Genomic DNA, 21,726 nt, shown 5'->3' with positions numbered 1-21,726 from the left:
GGGCTAACTCAAGAAGGGATTAGAAATCATGTTAAGGATTTAGGGAGATTTATCATCCTATAACAAGAGGGAACCAAGGGAGGATTTTAAAGGGTAGTAACGATTAGATTTGTGTTTTAGAACTGTCACTCTGAAATGAATTGGAAGGGATCAAGATTATATAGCAGGGATATCAGGAAAGGGCCTATAGTAATCAGGCAAGAAGTGATTGTGTCCTTATCAGGGGTAGTGACAGAAAGGTTAGAGAAGCGTGGATAAATTATAGAGTAGGACAAAATTTAATGATTAGTTGGACAAAGGAGGTGGAGGGAAAAAAAGGCAAAGATAACATGTTGAATATTCAAAATTGTTAAAATATTGGTCGTAAAACTGACTTACTTTCTCAATGTATTTCAAAATAACAACCAAGGAATTAATATAAAAATGTTTTTTTCTTTTTAGGAATGGTGGAAAGCAGCAGACATAATTGGAGTGGATTAGATAAGCAAACTGATATTCAAAATTTAAGTGAAGAGAGAATCTTAGCTTTACAGCTTTGCGGGTGGATAAAGAAGGGAACAGATGTAGATGTGGGGCCATTCTTGAACTCCCTTGTACAAGAAGGGGAATGGGAGAGAGCTGCTGCTGTGGCATTGTTCAACTTGGATATTCGGCGAGCAATTCAAATACTGAATGAAGGGGCATCTTCAGAAAAAGGTATTAGGTTATATTCTAAGATGTTGGTAGTTTGTAGAATTCTAGTTTGTAGAATCATTCTAGTTTGTAGAATCACTTAAAGAAAGGATGCTGATATTTTTAAAATCTAATCAGATCAGTGTTTTTATATGAGTTTTTGTTGAAAGATAAATTAGCACAGTACCAAATCTATAATTATTAGCCCATCCCTTTTGTTTATATCTTAGTTGAGGTCTGTATAAAAGAAAATATGTCTACTAAATGTTATTTCAGTAATATTTTAAGCAGTGCTTAAATGAGTCCATTTTCAGTTTTTTTTTAAATACAGCCCACTGCACATAGATTTTAAAAATTTATTTCTTTGGAGATTAGAGCTACTTTTTAGTATTGTAAAACATTTGAATATATTTTTGTTTGTACTTTCTCTTTTAGATGGTTATTTGTTAACCTTTAGGAAACTGAATGACAGTTTTGATTAACTAGTATAGATTCTTATAAAAAGCATACTTTGATCTGGAAAAATGCTTCTACTTGAGTCCGGTGATTAAAACATATATTCCATTTAATATTTTTTAAAAAAAGTAAGAAACAGTGAAAGGTGATAAAGTTTTTACTCTGGCATTTTGCACAGAGTATTCAGAAGCAACTCTTAATTTAAAAATTTAGGGTTTTTCTTTTTTTTTTCCTTGTCAGAAATATTTCACTTGAAAATACGCAAGATGTAGATAGGTATCTATTTTTAATATACCTAGCAAATCATTTGGGTATTCAGAATAACTTCTTGTTGCTACTCTATTTTGAAACTATTGTAGTTCTGTTGTACTACAGAAAAGAATGTGAAATTAACTGTAATATATCTGTTTGCAGTCTTAACGTTGAAAAAGCTAATGTTTTGCCCACGTTGGCATCTTTCCTTCACTTTTCCTCTAACATCAGTCTTCCCCATTTGACAGTGCAATGGAAGATAAATTGTGATGAAAAAAGAATTGATGTCTGCAGTCATTTCTAATTATATCTTTGCTACAACCTGAAGGTGTACTTTCTTGTTGTGTGTACCTGGGAAATTTAGTAGTAGATTTAAAGACCCACACTAGCAACAGGGAAAAAGTATATTTCCAGTAGTTTTAATAACTTGGTTAAGGACTGAAGGAAACGACTTTCCTGAGTCAAACATTCCTTTTCAGTTGGAAATAAATTGTTTTAAGCAGTACCCAGTGGAGACGTTCCTTTGTTACAATTATTTAAAAAACTTTAAATCTAGTTAAGAGACTAGGCAAAGGAAGCAAGCATAAAGTAAGTTAGGAAAAATGTTTATGGGAATGAAGAACAATCCTGCTAAGAACATAAAATGGGAAAAGCTGTTTTATTTGCAAGAGAAAGAAAATGATTAGGACCAAGAAACAGAATGCTGAATTCTGAGAAACACTGGTCTTCAGCTAAAAAGAAAACATCTGTCATAAATGTAAAAATATTTAAGAGTAAAGGTTAAAGGTAAATTTAGTTTTCTCTTTTGAGGCTAGACTTACCTGAGAAGGCTAGGCAGCCATAGAATGCTAGGTTAGTGGCTTATCAGCAGCCATATAAACTGCTAAGAAGAAAAAATGTTTAAAAGACTATTGGTAACAAATGCTTTGTTGCAAATGTGTTTAAAGGCAATTTTCTGGTAATTCTGGTAAGTTCATTTTATCTTAGAAAAATTAACAGTATAATACTATAATAAAAATGCTGAAATACTGGCTTTCTGAACTTTGTACTTGACACATATAAGAATGTGCCTTATATATTTAGGAATAGGAAAACAAAACTATTTTGAAAATTGCCATCTTAAGATGCAGTAATATTTACTATCAATGCTGTTAAATATCTCAAGATAATTGAACTTATTGATAAAGTTGATATTGATTCTGGTAGGATGCCTTCATTTTTCTTCCGTTAGCTGTTAAATAAACAACATACAGTATAGAAACCTGATTGGAATGAGACCTTGAAAATTAAAAGATGAACTTGTTCTGCACAGCATTTACAAATATGAGAGTTAATTTTGTAAGAATGGAAATATTTGCTTTGGTCCTTACCAGATTTTCAAGTCTGAATCAAAACTCTTATCCTAGTGGACTCATTTTTCTGGGGGTAAAAGTCACCCACTGATCATTATTTGTTTATGGTTTAAGAAATGTGGAAAAAGGGAATATTAAGCTTTTGATTATTTTGATTAATTGTTACTAATATGCAGGAGATCTGAATCTCAATGTGGTAGCCATGGCATTATCGGGTTATACGGAAGAGAAGAACTCCCTTTGGAGAGAAATGTGTGGTACTCTACGATTACAGCTGAACAATCCGTACCTATGTGTTATGTTTGCTTTTCTGACAAGCGAAACAGGATCTTATGATGGAGTTTTGGTAAGCTAGTTTCTGTTTCACAAGACCCTCCTTTTAATTAGGATAGGCATTTTTATCTAACTTTGCTAAAATTTTTAAATCTCTGTTGCATAAAATATCTTTTGATGCATTATATATTATTTAAAATAAAGAAACTTAATTTGAGCAGCTCTTAATGAGTGTGATTCCTAACCTAAAGTTAGCTTATATCAAACTGAAACTTAAATTTTAGTTTTAATAATAGTTTTCAAACATAGAAGGAGTAAGTGATGTACTCTTTAGCTTAAGAACTGAGCTCTAGAACTCTACAATTAAACATAAGAATATATTCTCATATTTAAATATTTGTGTATGTTGTATATATGTATGTGGACATATGTATATGTTGTTTTTTAATTTTAGTTAAGTTAACCAACTCTTGATCTTTTATGGTCGGGGTGACCATACATCTTATCTGAGATAGCACTCTTCACTCTCAAATATGTCCTAGTTCGGAACATAAATTATATAATCACCCTACTTATAGTGGATTATTTCATTTTTTCATTATTTGGTCTTCTCATTGCTTTTTTTTTCCCTCTCTTGCTTTAGTTTCCTATGATCACATCTCTAGTTAGGTTCTTTATCACAAAATGGGAAGAACAGAATGAAACGAAATTTGCTTATCAGTTTCAGTTGTTGGGTTTTAAGCTTCACTTTAGTACTACAACCTTCTCTGTGTTGTTGGGCTTCTTTGTTACAAAGAGAAGAGCTTTCTAACATGACAGTTATTTCTGTTTGCCCTTTTAGCATTTCCTGTAAAATATACATTGTTGCAATAATTGATGTAAATTTCAGTTCCTAAGAATTTATAAAAACATGTATTTTAGTGAGATATCTTAATGAAAACTTTAATAAATGTTTTTAGTGCCCATTTTGGCCACTAACATAGCTGTATATATTCTATCCATTACTTTCAATAAATTGTAACTGAGCTTTTTTAGCTACTTCAATATCCAAGAATATTTATTTTATTTACTATCAATACTCTTTTTTTATTAAACAGAAAACTTTAAATATTGCACCTTGAAGAGATGAAATGACTCAGGAAATGATAGATAATGATAAACACTGGAAAAAGAAGTGGACTGTGTAACTTTTGAATGGATATATTTAGAGAAATACATTTTCTAAATATTAAGTTTCTGTATTTTAAGTTAAATGACCTATTATAACCATACCTTCTTTTCTTATACCTAGATTTGGATTATTACATGAGAATATTTTATCTGCGTACAAAGTTAATATTTCCAAGCTATTTTAAGAGAATTTCTAATTGTAATTTATCTATACACAATTATAATTAATGTTCTTTTTAAAAAAAGTTAAATTGCAGTAATTTAGTAATACAGTACAAAAATGTGGTACTATAGTATAGTAATATGATACTGAAAAGTATCGAATTGAGGAGCTAGAAGATAAGGGCCTGAGTCCTAGGTTTACTGTAGTCAACTTAGCCAATCACACAACTTTTTTAGGTTTTAGCTTTCTCAGCTGTAAAATAGTATAGTTAATATTTATAACCTTTTTCCAGATCAAAACTCTAATTCACATAAATGAATCTAAGAGCTAAGTCTGATTTATACTAAGCACGTTCCCTCTTTAAGGCAGAACCATATTTTACAGTTGAGGAAACACTAAGATAGGTATCAACTGAAGTAATCTTATGTTTCAAGAAGGGGAACTATATATCACAGAATGACTTTAACTGAAGTTGTACCTTTTTTCCACCTTTAAATTATTTTTTACTTATAATAAAACTAATTGTACCGTTGTACATTTATGGTAAACTTTTTTCAAAATAGTGTTTTACAATACTGACGAGTATATGAAAATTTAAGTTATCATGCTGCCTCTGAAATATCTGCCACAAACCTCCTATATAATCATATTGTACTCCAGCAACAAAAGTGTGTCTATTTATTTATAGAATAAATCATTAAAATAAGGTATGTTGTAAAACTTGTAATTTTGTATTGAAGCACATATTGGTATTTATTTTAAATTCTGTACTAGTGTTTCCAGTTTACAGATTTTCTAGATTCGTTGATTAGTTTTGCAGCCAAGGAGAGATTTCCTCAGTTTCCCCCAAATTAACATCTATGGTAGAAGGATTCCATGGCATCTTAAATATGATATAATATGCATCATTGCTTATATTTTATGTTGGAGTTATATAAGACTGACTGTATGGTTTAAAATCAGAAAAGGTGTGCATCCAGGGTTGTATCCTCTCACTATACTTATTCAATCTGTGTGCTGAGCAAATAATCCGAGAAGCTGCACTATATGAAAAAGAACATGGCATCAGGATTGGAGGAAGACTCATTAGCAACCTGCAATAAGCAGATGACACAACCTTGCTTGCTGAAAGTGAAGAGGGCTTGCAGCACTTACTGATGAAGATCAAAGACCACAGCTTTCAGTATGGATTGCACCTCAGCATAAAGAAAACAAAAATTCTCACAACTCGACCAATAAGGAACATCATGATAAACAGAGAAACGATTGAAGTTGTCAAGGATTTCATTTTACTTGGATCCACAGTCAACATCCCTGGAAGCAGCAGTCAGGAAATCAAATGACATATTGCCTTGGGCAAATCTGCTGCAAAAGACCTCGTTAAAGTGTTAAGAAGCAAAGATGTCACTTTGAGGACTAAGGTGCGCTCACCTAAGCCATGATATTTTCAGTTGCCTCGCATGTGAAAGCTGGACGACGAAAAAGGAAGACTGAAGAAGAACTGACATGTTTGAATTATGGTGTTGGCGGGGAATATTGACTATACCACAGACTGCCAGAAGAATGAACAAATCTGTCTTCAAGGCAGTACAGCCAGAATGCTCCTTAGAAGCAAGGAATGGCAAGACTTCATTTCATGTACTTTGGACATGTTATCAGGAGGGACGATTCCCTGGAGAAGGACATCATGCTTGATAAAGTAGAGGGTCAGTGAAAAAGAGGAAGACCTTCAATGAGATGGATTTACACAATGGCTGCAACACTAGTCTCAAACATACCTACTGTTGTTGAGGGTGGCATAGGACCAGGCAACATTTCATTCTGTTACACACGCCGACTCAAAAGCACCTAACAGTTCTTTACTTTACAAGGACAAAGATCTTAGCACTGAGGTTCCTGAGAGTTGTATAAAGAAAAACATCTTAGGCAACCAGTAACTCTGCCAGAATGAACATAATGGCTTAATAATGTATTTGAAAAATAAACTTATATATTGTGTATGTAAAATATTTAGTCTGTGCAAAAATTTCTGTCATAAAATATATGTTAACTCTTTGCTTTTTCGCCTTCCAGTATGAAAACAAAGTTGCAGTACGTGACAGAGTGGCATTTGCTTGTAAATTCCTTAGTGATACTCAGGTGAGAAATTACTTAATTCTGTGTTTGAAATGATTAATATTTACTGTCACTGAATTATTTTAGGAAGTTTATGTGCAGGTAAGTATATATGAGATTTGTGTGTAAATTCTTCTAAAAAGTAAACCCATTGCCATTGAGTCGATTCTGACTCATGGTGACCCTGTGTGTGTCACAGTAGAACTGCACTCCATGGGGTTTGCAATGGCTATAATCTTACAAAGTAGATCACCAGGCCTTTCTTCCATGGTGCTTCTGGGTGGATTCGAACTGCCAGCCTTTTAGTTAGTAGTTGAGCACAAACCATTTGCACCACTCAGGGAAGTAAAGTGGTAGTTTCTTTATTAGATCAGGATATTATGAACATGTCTATCATAAATTTACTTGTTTAGAGTGCTAACTTAATATTTTAGTTCATTTCTGCTTTGAGGGGTGAGATTGGTCAGTAGATAAGAGATATTAAAGCTACCTCTTCGTGATGTTATAAAAAGGATTCATTTTCTTATACAATAACAGTTACCAAACATCTGTGCTATGTGTAAACACTATATCCTAATTGCTGGAGATGGAGAAATGCTTAATATGTGTACAGTTAGGGAGAAATGCCCATAAACAACTAGTAGTACGATGTGCTATGTACTCTAATAATGATAAAGTGCTAGGGGGATGAAAAGGAATCTTGACTAGAGTTTAGTGTGGGGTGAAGTCAGGGAAGTCCTTAGAGGAGATGGTTAGACCTTATGATCTCAAAGTTCCCTTCCATATCAGATATTTTTATTGTTACATCCTGGTATAATAGCAAGAACTTTGTAGAATAATGGGAACAATTCTCTGTAAATTTAAAATTGTAAACCCTTTATAAATCTTTTATAGAATAATTATCAAAACGTTGTAAATGTCTTACCTTTTTTAAATATTTTAAATGATCTTAGATGCTGCATTGTAATTTATAATAGATGCAGACTTTTAGAGATCACATATCTAGATTTTAGTAAAGGCTTTTGTTTTAAAATGTGTTTCATTAGGAATAAAATTGTTCTAAATCTAGAAGTTTTGAAGTACAATACGTATAATCACTTTGAATCTTCCAGTTAAATAGATACATCGAAAAATTGACCAATGAAATGAAAGAGGCTGGAAATTTGGAAGGAATTCTGCTTACAGGCCTTACTAAAGATGGAGTGGATTTAATGGAGAGTTACGTTGATAGAACTGGAGATGTCCAAACAGCAAGTTACTGCATGTTACAGGTTAGTACAGTGTGGCAGCATCTAAAAAAAAGAGGGGGAATGTATGCACTTTTGCTTGCTTAGATTATTTAGAAGGCATTTAGCTTTAACCTAATCACTTGATCTACAAGGACTTGTGCTTTGTCTAACTGTCCCTAAGTTGCCTGCATTGGATTGTCCAGTTATTCCTTTCAGTCTGGGAAGTGTCAGTCTTGACCATGTCTAAATTTATGTAAAGTGCAAATGGAACAGAGAAACCTGTCTTCAATTCTCCCATTGTTGGCAGAACTACACCTCTACACAAGAAGTTCCCTCTCCCTAATCTAAACTATAGTCTCTTTTGAAGTACAGAAGACAAGTTATACCACAGCTTTCTTAACTCTCATTTCCCCTTTTCATTTTCAGTAGGCGTGATTTGGGGTAACCAGTTCAGCTGCTTTTTCTCAGTTTTTACTATCCAGTGGTTAAAGACAGATTCCTGGCAAAGGTTACCTTCTACTTTACCTACATTAAAAATATGGTGAAAATTCAGAGCATTTCCCTGAGATTCCAGTAGCCCTCTAACTAATCTTATTTTCATGCTGGCATTATCTTCCTCTTTCCTTCCTGCATACTTTTCACACAATATAATAGCATGATATGAGTGAATATAGTTGACTCCCTCCTTACCCTAATCTCATTCTCTTCTTGGCTCTTATTACACATAGATTATACCGTTTGCTATTGTCCCATGTCCCAGAGACTCTGTTTGTTCCCTCCATCTTTTTTTTTAATATGTTCTCCAAATTGAGTCATTTCTATTGATTTGTTCATTAACTCTTCTGCCATTTCCTATCTGCTGTTAATGCCTTCTAGGAAATTCTTAATTTTAATCACCGTGCTTTCTAGTTCTAGAATTTTAATTTTTTTTAAAGTTTACATTTCTCATCTCAGACTCCCTATCTGTTCACTAATTCAAATATTATTTTTAAGTCTTTGAACCCATTTTCTTTTAATTCTTTGATCATATTTCTGATAGCTTTGAGCAGTCTTTGTCTGCTAATTCTAACATCCGGGCTATTTTAGTTTCTATTGACTTCATTTTCCCCTAACTTTGAACCACATTTACCTGTTTTTTGTGTGTCTAGTAGTTTTTCATTGAATACTGGACACCGTGTACAGTAGATTATAGAGATCTGGGTTCTTTTACCTTTCCTAAAGAGTGTTGATTATTGTTTTAAGACAATTCAGTTACAGGTTGATAATTTTTGGTTTTATGTTTTGTTACTATGGATCTGTGGAAAGCCCAAGGTATTTCCTGAGTCTTTCTAACTTGGTCGGACTCAATCTCTGAACTCTATGGACCTTGTCAGGGCTTGATTTTAGGCTTTGTTAGGGCAGGTCTCGAGAAGACTTTGTTATTGTTAATTGCCATTGAGTCGATTCTGTAAATTGACCAAATCTTTTTTCATTTATCTTTACAAGTGATCTGCCATGTGATGTCCATATTGTCCATTGCAAGGGGAAAGAGTGGGGCATAAAGATTTCTCATTTTTCTGTAAATTTTCCTTTTAAAACAGGGATCATATGCTGCTTTGGTAATTAGTTCTTAGTTGGTCATAATTAGGACTAGAATAGGTCTCTGCTTTTTTGAGAAATAATATTGTCCGTTGAGAATTTTTCACATGTTCTTTTAGCCAAATTTAACTCCAGTAATTAAAATTAACACCTAATTTAATAATTGAAAGATACAGGCCTTCTATTTTTGATAGAGTGTCTAAAGATACATTGTCTTTATTAGATGTTAACAGATTTCTGCCTCTTTTTCCATGAGTAAGATGCATGCCAAGTTCTCTCTAACATTCTGCTTTTCCATCTGCCCTCAAATGGGATTGGGAAAACTGAGCTTCAAATTGATGCCCGTGGCATCATTGGAGGTAGAGACTTTCCCTGCTTTTTCCAACATGACAGTGAAAGAAGATGTCCTAAACAGGGCTAAAAGCTTTCCATGAGAACCCAAAGCAAGCATAAGTGAAATGTGGAATGTCACAGCTGCCATGGAGAATACAGCTTTAGGAAAATTCTTATTGGCAAGTTAACTGAAGTTCTTAATGAGAAGAAATCTAAAGTAAAATTAAGTAAAGCTAATTGTTGCTTTTCCATATGGCCTAGGGGCAAAAGAACTGAGAAACTTTTTGGTTTTGCTGTTGGATTTTTTTTTTTTTTTTTTTGGTAATTTTAAGGAGATAAATGTATGTTTTAATTGAGGGTAAGAAAGAGGTTAGGCAGGTTTAACTTACAGATAAATAGGTATATAAAAGCACCATCTCGGTTCACAATGCACTGCTAAATACAAAGGATCAGGCTTAGTATTATTTTAAATGTGATTGAGCAAATTTGGTGGGCATGGATTAGATAGTAAACAGACTTTGTGATCCTAGAAATGTTAATTGTTGGCATAAAAGGCATCCACATCACGTTTTACTGCATTCACCCAGGAAGGTGAATTGTTGGCTGCTGGTATCTTAAATTTAAATAAGAAATAAAGAATTACACTTCCCTTGCCAGGTATAATGATATGTACATTACTTATTTAAGTCCTTAATGGAGGCCATCTTAAAGTAAATTAATGGCGCTTTCTATCAATTATTTTATATATATATCTTCATTTGGAGCCAGATTTTGGCAAAAAGGGGATGTATTTCTTCCATGTCGCGCATACTCATATGTTAACCAGAATCCTGTGGCTTAGCTGGGTAATTTTTAAACAATTGAAATAATTCATGTTTTCTTTTTAGGGTTCTCCTTTAGATGTTCTTAAAGATGAAAGGGTTCAGTACTGGATTGAGAATTATAGAAATTTATTAGATGCCTGGAGGTTTTGGCATAAACGCGCTGAATTTGATATTCACAGGAGTAAGTTGGATCCCAGTTCCAAGCCTTTAGCACAGGTAAGTACATTCTTAAGGAGAGAAGCAAATTGTAACATGTCTTCAATATTCCAGCCAAAGAACCAAGTGCGTATACATGTTATGTAGAATAAATTTAGAGTTCAATTTAATAAATGATTGTTAGCTCATTCTTTTGGTGACACAGTGGTTAAGTGCTCGGCTGCTAAAAAAAACGTTAGCATTTCCAACCCACCAGCCACTCCACAGGAGAAGGATGTGGCAGTCTGCTTCCATAAAGATTACAGCCTTGGAAACCCTATGGGGTAATTCTAATCTGTACTTTAGGATTGCTATGAGTCAGTATCGACTCCACAGCAGTGGATTCTAGTTTAGTTTCTTTTATTAAGTTCCTGTTGATGTTGCTATCTGTCCCAGACTGCACTTTGTCCTTGATCTTCCTGTTTTCTGGTCCTGCCACTTCCTATCACTCATCTTAGTGGCTTGACCTTTTTAGTCGAAGATAAAGCAAATGACAGCAGGTCTAGAGAATCTTAGGCAAACCTATATGAATCCTAGAGCTGTCTGAGGTTTTCCAGTATATTCAAAGCCCTTTTAGTAGCTAAACTGCTCTGTGATCTTAAGATCATTTAGATTCTAAAAGTAGACCTGGCGATCTACTTCTGAAAAAACTGGCCAGTGAAAACCTTAATGAATAGCAGCGGAATGTTGTCTGATACAGTGCCAGAAGATGAGCCCCTCAGGTTGGAAAGCACTACGAGATGGATTGACACAGTGACTGCAGCGATGGGCTCAAGCACAGCAACAATTGTGAGGATGGTGCAGGGCCAGGCAGTGTTTCATTCTTTTGTAAATAGGGTTCCTATGAGTCGGAACCCGCTTGATGGCACGCAACAACAGCAAAATGAACTTAAAAATTTCATTTGTATGTAAAGATTTTCTGTGCTATTTATATGTAAAAAGGCAGCATTTTTATCTTTAACAATATATACATATACCTACATGTCTAAATTACACATGGAAATTTTTTTTTGCTTTAACATTAATTACAAAAAGAGCATGAAATTAATACCACATTATGCACATGACATGCGATATCTACATCTTAGTTAAAGTATTAAATATTGGGTATATCCTCAATGTGAGCACTGGATGGTGCTATTCTCTTAGGAAATTGAGAAATTAGTGCTTATATTAAAACAACTCTAGTATTAGTAAAATAGCCTTAAATGGTAATATTTGTTACTAATCTATTTGATAAGTGATTAAAGAGCCTAAGAATTCACTCTAAAAACAAAAACGAACAGCTTCTGATTGCTAGTATTCTAAAGTTTTAATTGTTTGCCGTTACAGAATCCCGAACTCCCTTTTATCTTAGAAGAGTGGTTTCTTTACAAAAAATTTGTGCTCACAGGATGGTATCACTGAGTTTTAAATTAGAAGTCATATTTCATAATGTTCCATTGTGAACTCTAATGTCTTTGTTATCTGTAAAATGTTGAGATCTAAAGTCCCCAGCTTTTCCTGCCTCTGTCAATGATATTAGGAAGAATGTAACTAAACAAAGGTAACAGAAAGGAAGTGCCCAAATAGTATAACTGCTAAGTGGAGATTTTAAATGAGAGCAAGTCAAAACCTAGCAAATAACAAATTATTTTAAAATTTAAAATAAAATTATTTTAAAATAACTTGTTAGATTTAAGCTTTGAATTATTTATCTTTTCATTATGGTTTGCATTACATTTTCTTTCTCCTTTCATTTATTTTGTAGGTGTTTGTGAGTTGCAATTTCTGTGGCAAGTCTATCTCCTACAGCTGTTCAACTGTGCCTCATCAGGGCCGAGGTTTTAGTCAGTATGGAGTCAGTGGCTCACCAACAAAATCTAAGGTCACAAGTTGCCCTGGCTGTCGGAAACCCCTTCCTCGATGTGCACTTTGCCTCATTAATATGGGAACACCTGTTTCTAGCTGTCCTGGTATGACATAATTCTAAAAGACTTTTCTGAGCTAAAGTTGTTCCTACATAATTTAATATTGTAAATAAAATACATACTAGCTTGGTTTTATTTTATATCAAAGAAAGAGCAGATTTACTGGCTTGAAAACTTTTGTGTTCCTCATAATTTATGTAATTTATAGATTAAAAGTAAAATCTATATCCATGATACCTCAGGTAATCCCACAAATGTTGACCAATTTAAGGTTTGTGGGACAAGCTTAAATAGTCAGTAATCTTATAATTAAGCCATTTTCTAATCACCATTTCTGCTAAGAGTTCTCTCAAATTTTTAATAGTGTGGCATTGTCTAATAACAAGTGCCTTGTATTCATAAAGAGCTTTTGATAGTCTCAAAGCGCTTTTACATTTCCTCATTTTATCTGCAAAATCCACCTGTGAAGTATATAGGCAAAGTGTTAATCGGGATGCCAGGTCCCTTGACTTCTAGGCCTCTTCTGCTGTATTTGTCAGTTACCTAGTAAATATATATGTTTTTAATGGTTAGAAGTGCTCGGATTTTTTTTTTGCTAATCACAGTAAATCATCTTGTGAAAAAAATATTTTTTGAGATAGCAGGTAATTGAATATAAATAATATACCCAGTGGCTGGGAATATTCCAGCTATTTAAATAACTTGAATATGATACTATGGGAACAACGTTGATTAAAAACATTTTGAATACTTGGCACCCTGGTGTAATTAACGAAGAATGAGATAGTGTGTCAGAATGCCTGCCTGTTTTAGTTTTAACTCCACTATGGCTCTGAGCATTACTTTAGCCCTTTTTAATATAGGCTGTTGGACTGGCAGGTCCTTTCTAGTTCTGCCATTTTGTAATTCTGTTATGCAGCTTGTTCACATGAGTAGTCTGTTGTGTTGTTACTGCAGCATCTGTGAAAGACTTACAAGTGTCACTGGCTGCCTTTGTTTTTTTGTTTTTAGTAAGTAAAGGAGGAGATGTAATGTTTTTAAATATACATTTTATGTTTTATTTAAATTTTTATCGAAGTTTTTCATTTTATACATTACTTTCTGATCTTTTTTTAATGTGGCCCTGATACTAATAATAGAAAATGACAATTTGGAATATCAACTACAATAAAATGGATAAGAAGGTGGAATATAGCATAAATAAGACCTTTATCTATGTGAACTCAAATACATAGAAATAGTTAAATTTAATACATCTTTTGGAGCACAAACCTCAGGAAGCTGTAACGGTTATTTGCCTTCTAATGACACCTGAGTGCTGTTGGGTTTTGCTGCATACTAGCTTTTTAGTCTTTTCTGCTTTTGAAATAGGTTTTAAAAAAAGAGGTAAAAACTATTTTCTAGAATTTAAAGAAAATTAAGTCATAAAACATTCGAACGCTGTTATAGAGACTAAGACAATGAATGCTCAAGAGTCAGGTTTATCAAATTAACGTTTTTCCATTTTTGCTTCAGAAAACTTCCGTAGATTTGCTTGAGAAATAAATTTATTTATATAATATATATCAAAACACTTAATATTTCATACACTTAGATAAAACTGATGTGCTGAGATGAATCAGTCAAAGATCCTTGTGGAGTTTATGCTATTCAGGGAGCATAGATAACTAAAATAAGAAGTGATATGTTCTAGAAGATAAAAACTGGTCCACAGTCCCTTATCTGCCATTCTGAAATCTCTGAAAGAATCTGAAAATCCTAAGTTTTTAAAAATGAATTTACAGTAATCTAATTTGGCAATAAAACCTGTTCAGAATTGACATGAGGCTATTATGGTCTATATTTCCCTTGTTTGTGAATATTCAGATATTTTACTGCAGATATACTAACGTGTTTGACTACAGGGTGCTGCCTCAGACTCCCTGGAGGGTTGTATGTAATATTTGCCCCTTATTTTTTTTCTAAAATCCCCAAACCTTCTGAATTTTAAAATACATCTAGCCCCCAGGGTGGGTAAGGGACTTTGTATAAGTGTTAGGAATTTTGAAGGAGGGAAACATTACTTCTTTCTGAAGGATACCTGGAAAACTTCAGGAAGAAGGAAGCATTTAAGCTGCTTCTTTGATTTAAATATGTAGAGATTTCAGGGAAGCCTTTTCAGGTTGTAAACCAAGAATAAAAAGCATGAACTAGGGTAAAAAGATTGGTAAGTATGATAAGTGCCGGGAGTGTGTGGGAAGTAGCAAGTGTGTCAGCGTGACAAGGGCCTAGGAAGTGGACTGATAGGAAGTAGTATAGGAAAATTAAGGGGAGCCTGACTACAATCTTTAAAGGCATTGCAGAGCTTAGAAAATTAGAAAATAATAAGCATATTCTTTTTCGGTAGTGAAATCAGAAAAATCTTAGTTCCAAAATAAAGCAAGACCTAATAGAAAACAAATGCTGGCTCATAGCAGTTTAAAGGTTCAGGTGTACAAACCTCCGTGTGCTTTGCCTGTGGTGAGGGGTTGTATCCATCCATCATGTTTCATTATCCAGGCAACCAAGTTCTGTAAGCCTGTTTAACTGAGAGTGCTACTCAGTTCTGTTTGGAAGATTAGAACTCTATAGAAACAGTTCTAATTAACATTGTTATACATTATAAACATTATTTATTCAACAAATGTTTATTTAGTATCCATTGTTCTAAATGCTAAAAGTGCTGCAGTGAGTAAAACAGACCAAAATCCCCGGCCCTAGGCCCCGGCCTTTGGAGAGCTTAACTTCTAGGCGGTTATACATTTTTCAAAGTTAGATTATATACTGCTTTATTTCTTACTGTTCTTTTATTATTATTAGCCCATTGCCATCAAGTTGATTCCAACTCATAGCAACCCTACAGGACAGAGTAGAACTGCCCATAGGGTTTCCAAGGCTGTAAATCTTTATGGCCACATCTTTATCCCGCAGAGTGGCTGGTGCGTTTGAACCACCAACCTTTCAGCTAGCAGCTGAGTGCTTAACCACTGCACCACAAGGGCTCATTATTATTAGGGTATAAGTGAAGCTATAGTTTTCCTCAACGATTCTGTAGCACTTATCTTCATAATTCCCTATAAATCTTTCTTCTTTAAAGTCATTTGATCAAAAAAAAAAAAAGGCCTTTTCACGTGGCAGTGAGGAGGCTGTTATTTCCAGCTTCATCAGAGAAACATAAGGATTAGTCTCTTGTTTTCAAAGTGAAAATCACTAGTAAGGGCTTTACACAAAGATATAAAATAATGTCTCTATAAGGTCTTGAAGAAATTTAATGTATTTTCTCTCTTTTTTTCCCTCTCACACTGTTAATTGTTTTGGCGAGTCCTTTAGGAGGAATTTCAGTGCATTTTACTTCTTAAATTCATATATGTATGTGTATATGCATATATATATAGTTTTATTTAGATTTTATTATAAAATACATATAACAAAATCTGCCATTTTAGCTGTTTTAAGTGTACAATTCAACAATATTACATTCACAATGTTGTGCAACCGTCACCACTATCTACCTTACTCCTCACTTACCGACTATCTCGTTATCTGACATTTCGCATTTATGACAATAGAAGAAATCTACCATCTGACTATTTTGCATGTTAATGAGGAGCCCCAGTGAGAGGGGGAGGAGGAGGAGGAAAAGGGGAGGTTTGTGAGAGGGAGTGAGGCTGCACAGGCCGCCAGTGGTTCGTATCACCCAGATCGGGTGGAGGAGCCAGGCCAGGCCTGTAGCGAGCACAGGGCGGCCATGAGGAGGCAGTGGGAGCCAGGGCTGCAGGAATCATATGGGGACTCGGAAGTCTGTTCTTCCAAAGAGGCCTCTCTGCCTTCTCCACAGCCTCTGCCAGGCCCACATGGCCAGGCTTCACCTAACTGCAGGCCCCAGAGACACCTGCTGCCGAGGCCTGTCTCTGGGGCCAGCGGAGTGGTAAGGTGGAGAGGCAAGGCGCAGGAGTCCACGTGGAGGCCTGGAGCGCAGCCAGGCGATGGTTGGCCCTTGCTGCTCCAGAGGCAACAGGCAACCCTCAACTACCATCACCATCACCACCAACCCCCCGCGGGCTCCTCAGTGGTAGGGAAAGCATGGTGATGAAGGGGGGCCTGCTGCTCCACGCGCATCCCAAGATGTGCTGGCGGTGCCGGACGGGTGGTGAGCGACTGGGGGAGGCACCAGCACTGAAGATGGGGTGTGGCCCCAGCTCTAGCATAACACTGATTTTCACGTAATAACCTGGTCTTTGGAACCGAACCATGTCAATAAGTGAGGAGTGGATGTATTTCCAAAACCATCTTAAATTCTTGAACCTACTAGCCATTTTTCCACCTTCATATTATTTGCAAAAACAGATGGAATCATTTTTACATACTTGCAAGACTATCCCTGTGTTTATTATTAAAGTGTGGTCAGCAGTGGTCAAGGTGAAATTTTGAATACATTATTAGCGAATGCATCTTCTTAATAGATACACAGCTGCTTAGTTAAGAAAACACTTGAGGTAGCCAAAATTAATAGAATGAGCATGTTTTGAGCATTCAAAGTTACATAAAGATGTATATGAAGACATATGTGTATATTCATATGTAATAACACATTTTTAAAAAATTTTTTGTGAACTATAACATAGGTAAGACTGTATGTACCATATATTTTGATGAATCAAACATCAGTGAGTCCCATCCTGCTTAAAAGATTGTCTATACCAGTACCATTGATCCTTCCTCCCTGCCTGTTCACACCCCCTACCTGTTCCGTAGAGGTAACCAGTGTCCCGAGTTGTGTTAGTCAGTCTCTTGCTTGTCTGTATAGTTTTATCACTATGTTTCATTTTGCCTGTGTTTTGAATTCTATTTAAATGAATCATATGGAATGTATTCTTTGACTTGCCTTTCTTCTTCAACATTTTTTTTTTACTTTTTTAGTTTCAATTATCCTGATGAATGTAGGTGTAGTTTATTAATTTTTCACTATTATTTAGTGCTCTATTCATGACTGTAACGCAGTTCTTCCAGTCTATTAATGATGGCCACTTTGGTTGTTTCCATATTTTCACTATTATGAACAATGCTACTATGAACATTTTTGTGTATGTCTTCTTTTGACATATGCAAGAGTTTCTGTAGTGTAGTTACTGAGAATTATGGGATTATGACATTGCAAGATTGTTTGTTAATATTTTAATTAGGATTTTTTTTCACCTGTGTTCAAGAGGGAGATTGGTCTATAATTTTCTTTTCTCATATTATTTTTATCTGGTTTTGTTAGCAAAGTTATACCAGCCTTATGAAGTGCATTGGGAAGTATTCCCTCTTTTTCTGTTCTTTGAAAGAGTTTGTGTAGATAAGAATTACCTGTCACTTCAGTGTTTGATAGAACTTACCTATAAGCAGGCCTGGTATTTTCTTTAAGGGGAAGAGTCTTTGTAGGAAGAGGATTTCTTTTTTCTTTTTGTTTATTGTTGTAGTTTAAGTGAAAGTTTACATTTCAAGTTAGTCTCTTATACAAAAATTTATACATACATTGTTATGTGACCCTAATTGCTCTCCCTATAAGGAAGAGGATTTCTTTATGAGAAGAAAATGATTGTTTCTCTAAAGTTTTTAATTCAGATTGTTTTTTAGTGGACTTTGATGATTTTTTATTGACTATTTAAAATGTGGGGAAACTTCTATCATTTAGTATTCATTCAGTCTAAACTAGATGCTAGCATCCAGTTTGCTATTTCTAGATGGTATACGATTTGTATTTTAAACATAGTTTTAGAAATATCTTTTGACAAATGTTGAGTAAAATATTCTGGTATAGTTAATGAAGACAATTTGCTTTTTCCATAGGAGGATCCAAATCAGATGAAAAAGTGGACTTGAGCAAGGACAAAAAATTAGCTCAATTTAACAACTGGTTTACATGGTGTCACAATTGCAGGCATGGGGGGCATGCCGGACATATGCTTAGTTGGTTCAGGTAATCAGCACATTCCTTCTTTAATAGATTTAGAGTTACAGGAGATAAAGCAGATGGCTTTTTAAATCGTTCAAGTTTATATGTTCATAGATAGCCAAAAGATGAATTTCTTTTTTACCATCACTTGAGTTAATGAGTTCATTAGACAGCCTTTGCAATCTTAAACTCTAAAATTTATAGTTATATAAGAAATGGTTTAAATATTTTTTTGTGAGTTAAAGGTTTGAGTAGCATTATTTAGCTGTATTTATTTGGGGAGAAGATATGTTTATAGTTTTTTGCAACTGAATATTCTAAAATTTATCATAAATTTGAAATATAAATGAAATGATAAGAGTACATATCATACTGCTGCATCAATTGTCTTCTCATTAAGCTTGTTTTGTAAGTAAGTATCCATACAGTGGAAACTCTCAAGATCATATTCAACTTTTATTTTGAACAGTCCAAGTGACCCTGTGTTCCTCATTGCTGTAACTTTTACGCCCAGTTTCTCACATCAGCTTTTATTTAAACTGAGCACACATCCCTGTCATCTTGTCACCTTAACTGTACATGAGAAATCTTGTTATATATATTTAGAAAGCAAAGCTCTTCATTTTTTAATAACTTTCTTCCCAAGTTCAGCTTGGCAGTCATTTCTGATTTAATGCCTTTAATGCTTTTTGTCTCTAGACTTTAATTCCTATGTTTTTCCATATATATTATACACATATAACCTCAATCACTTGGGAAAACATAGAAATTAAAATCCAGAGACTTTTTATTTTATGTATACATATAACAATATAGGTATGTTTGATATAGATTTTTAATGGTTATCTGACCTATTTGTTTAGGGACCATGCAGAGTGCCCTGTGTCTGCGTGTACGTGTAAATGTATGCAGTTGGATACAACAGGGAATCTGGTACCTGCAGAGACTGTCCAGCCATAAAACGTTACCACCTAAACAGAAACCTTGAAGTATGGAGCTTTCTAATAGAAGTCCTTCATAGCTCAAAACATACCTCAGAACAAGTCACTCATGACTTTTCCTGTAATGGGAAATAAATCATTCTATCAGATCAGCAATTTGATGTCTGAGTGATTTTGGTGTGTTTCACAGAGACAAATGCTGCTGAAATAAACATTAAAGGGTGGGCATGAGTTCAGTTCAGTAGGTTGAAAAAGTTCATTTTAGAATAATTTTATAGGGTTTTATTGACAGGAATGCTCTACAAGCAGAGTTTTTAGAATAAGCATGAACAGACCTTGAACCCGTATCTTCAGAGCTGAAGTTGGGTGTATTTTAGTAAAATCTGTACTTTTAAAATAGAATAAAATGATCAGTTCAATGATTCAGATCATAGTTGAAGCTCATCCATGCTTAGATTCCTTTAAGATAAAACTAAGAATTGTAGATTTTCAGTTTTTTAGAATTGGAAAACCCCTACCCCAAACTGGAGTATACATTTTATTAATGTATGTTTAATATATATTTTTAAGAAGAATTTCCCTCTTACACTTTCATTGAAGAAACATTTTGGCACAGACCATTATTGTCTTCCTAGAAGAGCCAGAATTGAGAATGTGTCTTACAACTTTTTCTCTTCTGAAGAGAAAAATATGCACCATTTCAGAGGAACATGTTCTCAAATTTTCTGTTTCAACCTTTTCCTTCTAGTGTCCTGATCTGTCTTTCAGGATTTACCTGTGTACTGCATATTAATTCATCATATCTTCATTATCTGGGAGCATTTTATTGAACAAAAATCTATGCAAGATTTTATGTAATCAATCAGCATAGTCCATGTCAGTATCTCCTACTGTCAAATTCCCTCCTGGAATACCCTGTTTTTCCCAAGGTAGATTGACTGGGAGATTTTGGATACAAGGGATTTATAGCATGCTTCTTTATGAAATGCAGAGGACTGAGCTGGATTTTGTAGTTCAAGTTATGTTCAAGATAAAATAGAAAGTAAACTTAAAACTTACTGTTGTATAGATTTTGGAAGGAAAAAATATGTTAAACTAAGGAATTTTAAGAGCTTTCATGTTAGTTTTACCTGGTGAAAAATTGGATCTATTAGGTTAGATTAGTTTGAGGTGTCACCTAAATATTGAACAGAAGTGGATTTTTTTTTTTTTTTTTTTTACCTTGAGATCTGATACAAAAGTCCCTTTTTGAGGAAAACACTGGATGTATTGCATATCTACTCTAAAAAGCTTACCCAGATGACAATCTTCTTTTAAAATGAAAAAATTGGGAATATTTATAATTTTTTTACAGAGATGCTATTAAAGGGGACATTTTTTCCAGTTTTCTAAGTACATCTTGCTGATTTTATTTAGTCATTAATACTGCTTCAGTTGAAGTGTTCCTTTCAAATTTACTGTGTCCTAAATATGAAAAGTCAGATTTAAGTAATATCAAACTCTTATCATATACATTTTCATTTCTCCTTAGATAAAATAGGACATAAAAATATTGAGTTTATATTTAGAATAGGGTTGTATCTAAAATATTTATAATTTTTGGAAATACACTATGATGAAACATGAATAAAGTCTTCTGTAAATAGTCTGCTTATTTGTAATAATATGTAGGGTGACTTTTTAAGATTGTGTTTATTTGTCAACCTAGCATTTTCTGTGAAGCTGAAATGTGTAGTTTATAAGATTCTGTTATGTTCGTTTTGCATTTCAATATGTGTCAACCATGAAAATAGATTCAAATTATTTTCCCATTTTTATTACTAGGTCACTGATATTTGGTTTATAAACTTAACAAGATATTTTACCTAAACATGTTCAATAGAAGTATTTAATAAAAGTGTTTTTTTATTTTTTAAATGATTGAATAAATCTGGATTGAAGTCAACATGTCCTGTCTAGAAATGATCTATGACTCTCTTACAAACAATTCACATAAAATAATATTAGTACCTATTTTGATGGCAGAGCTGATGCTTAATCTTAGAAGCAACGTATCTTTTAGGCTCTGTTTTTCAGCTTAATACACTTTCCAAAATGGTTATCATTTAGTATATTTAAAAAGTAGCATTCCCTCATCAGTGGTACATATGGTAAGTATATAGTAAGAAAGACTACAGCTCTGCATGGTCATTGGATGTCTGAATTTACTTTCAGTGACTCATTTGACTGCACTAACATTAAAAGTATGGGCTTTGAAACAAATTATAATCTTAGCCCCAGTGTTTTGGGCAACTGACTTGACTTTTT

General features: G+C 34.1%; 1 protein-coding gene across 2 annotated transcripts in view; it reads left to right on the top strand.

The window, feature by feature from the left end:
- MIOS (meiosis regulator for oocyte development) overlaps positions 1-21,266 on the top strand; it is a 36,411-nt gene extending 15,145 nt beyond the window's left edge. For both annotated transcript variants that reach the window (XM_023740499.1, XM_023740500.1), the window contains exons 4-11: positions 442-696; positions 2,909-3,078; positions 6,412-6,477; positions 7,566-7,724; positions 10,481-10,633; positions 12,363-12,567; positions 18,373-18,502; positions 19,342-21,266. In XM_023740499.1, the coding sequence (XP_023596267.1) occupies positions 442-696; positions 2,909-3,078; positions 6,412-6,477; positions 7,566-7,724; positions 10,481-10,633; positions 12,363-12,567; positions 18,373-18,502; positions 19,342-19,438 (1,235 nt within the window). In that variant the 3' untranslated portion in view covers positions 19,439-21,266. The remainder of the gene's footprint in view (positions 1-441; positions 697-2,908; positions 3,079-6,411; positions 6,478-7,565; positions 7,725-10,480; positions 10,634-12,362; positions 12,568-18,372; positions 18,503-19,341) is intronic.
- Positions 21,267-21,726: the final 460 nt, after the last annotated feature.

This window comes from Trichechus manatus, unplaced genomic scaffold (assembly GCF_000243295.1).
Source record: "Trichechus manatus latirostris isolate Lorelei unplaced genomic scaffold, TriManLat1.0 scaffold00156, whole genome shotgun sequence".
Lineage (NCBI taxonomy): Eukaryota > Metazoa > Chordata > Mammalia > Sirenia > Trichechidae > Trichechus > Trichechus manatus.
The sequence above is the reverse complement of the archived record's forward strand: the minus strand, read 5'-3'. Positions and strand labels throughout refer to the sequence as shown.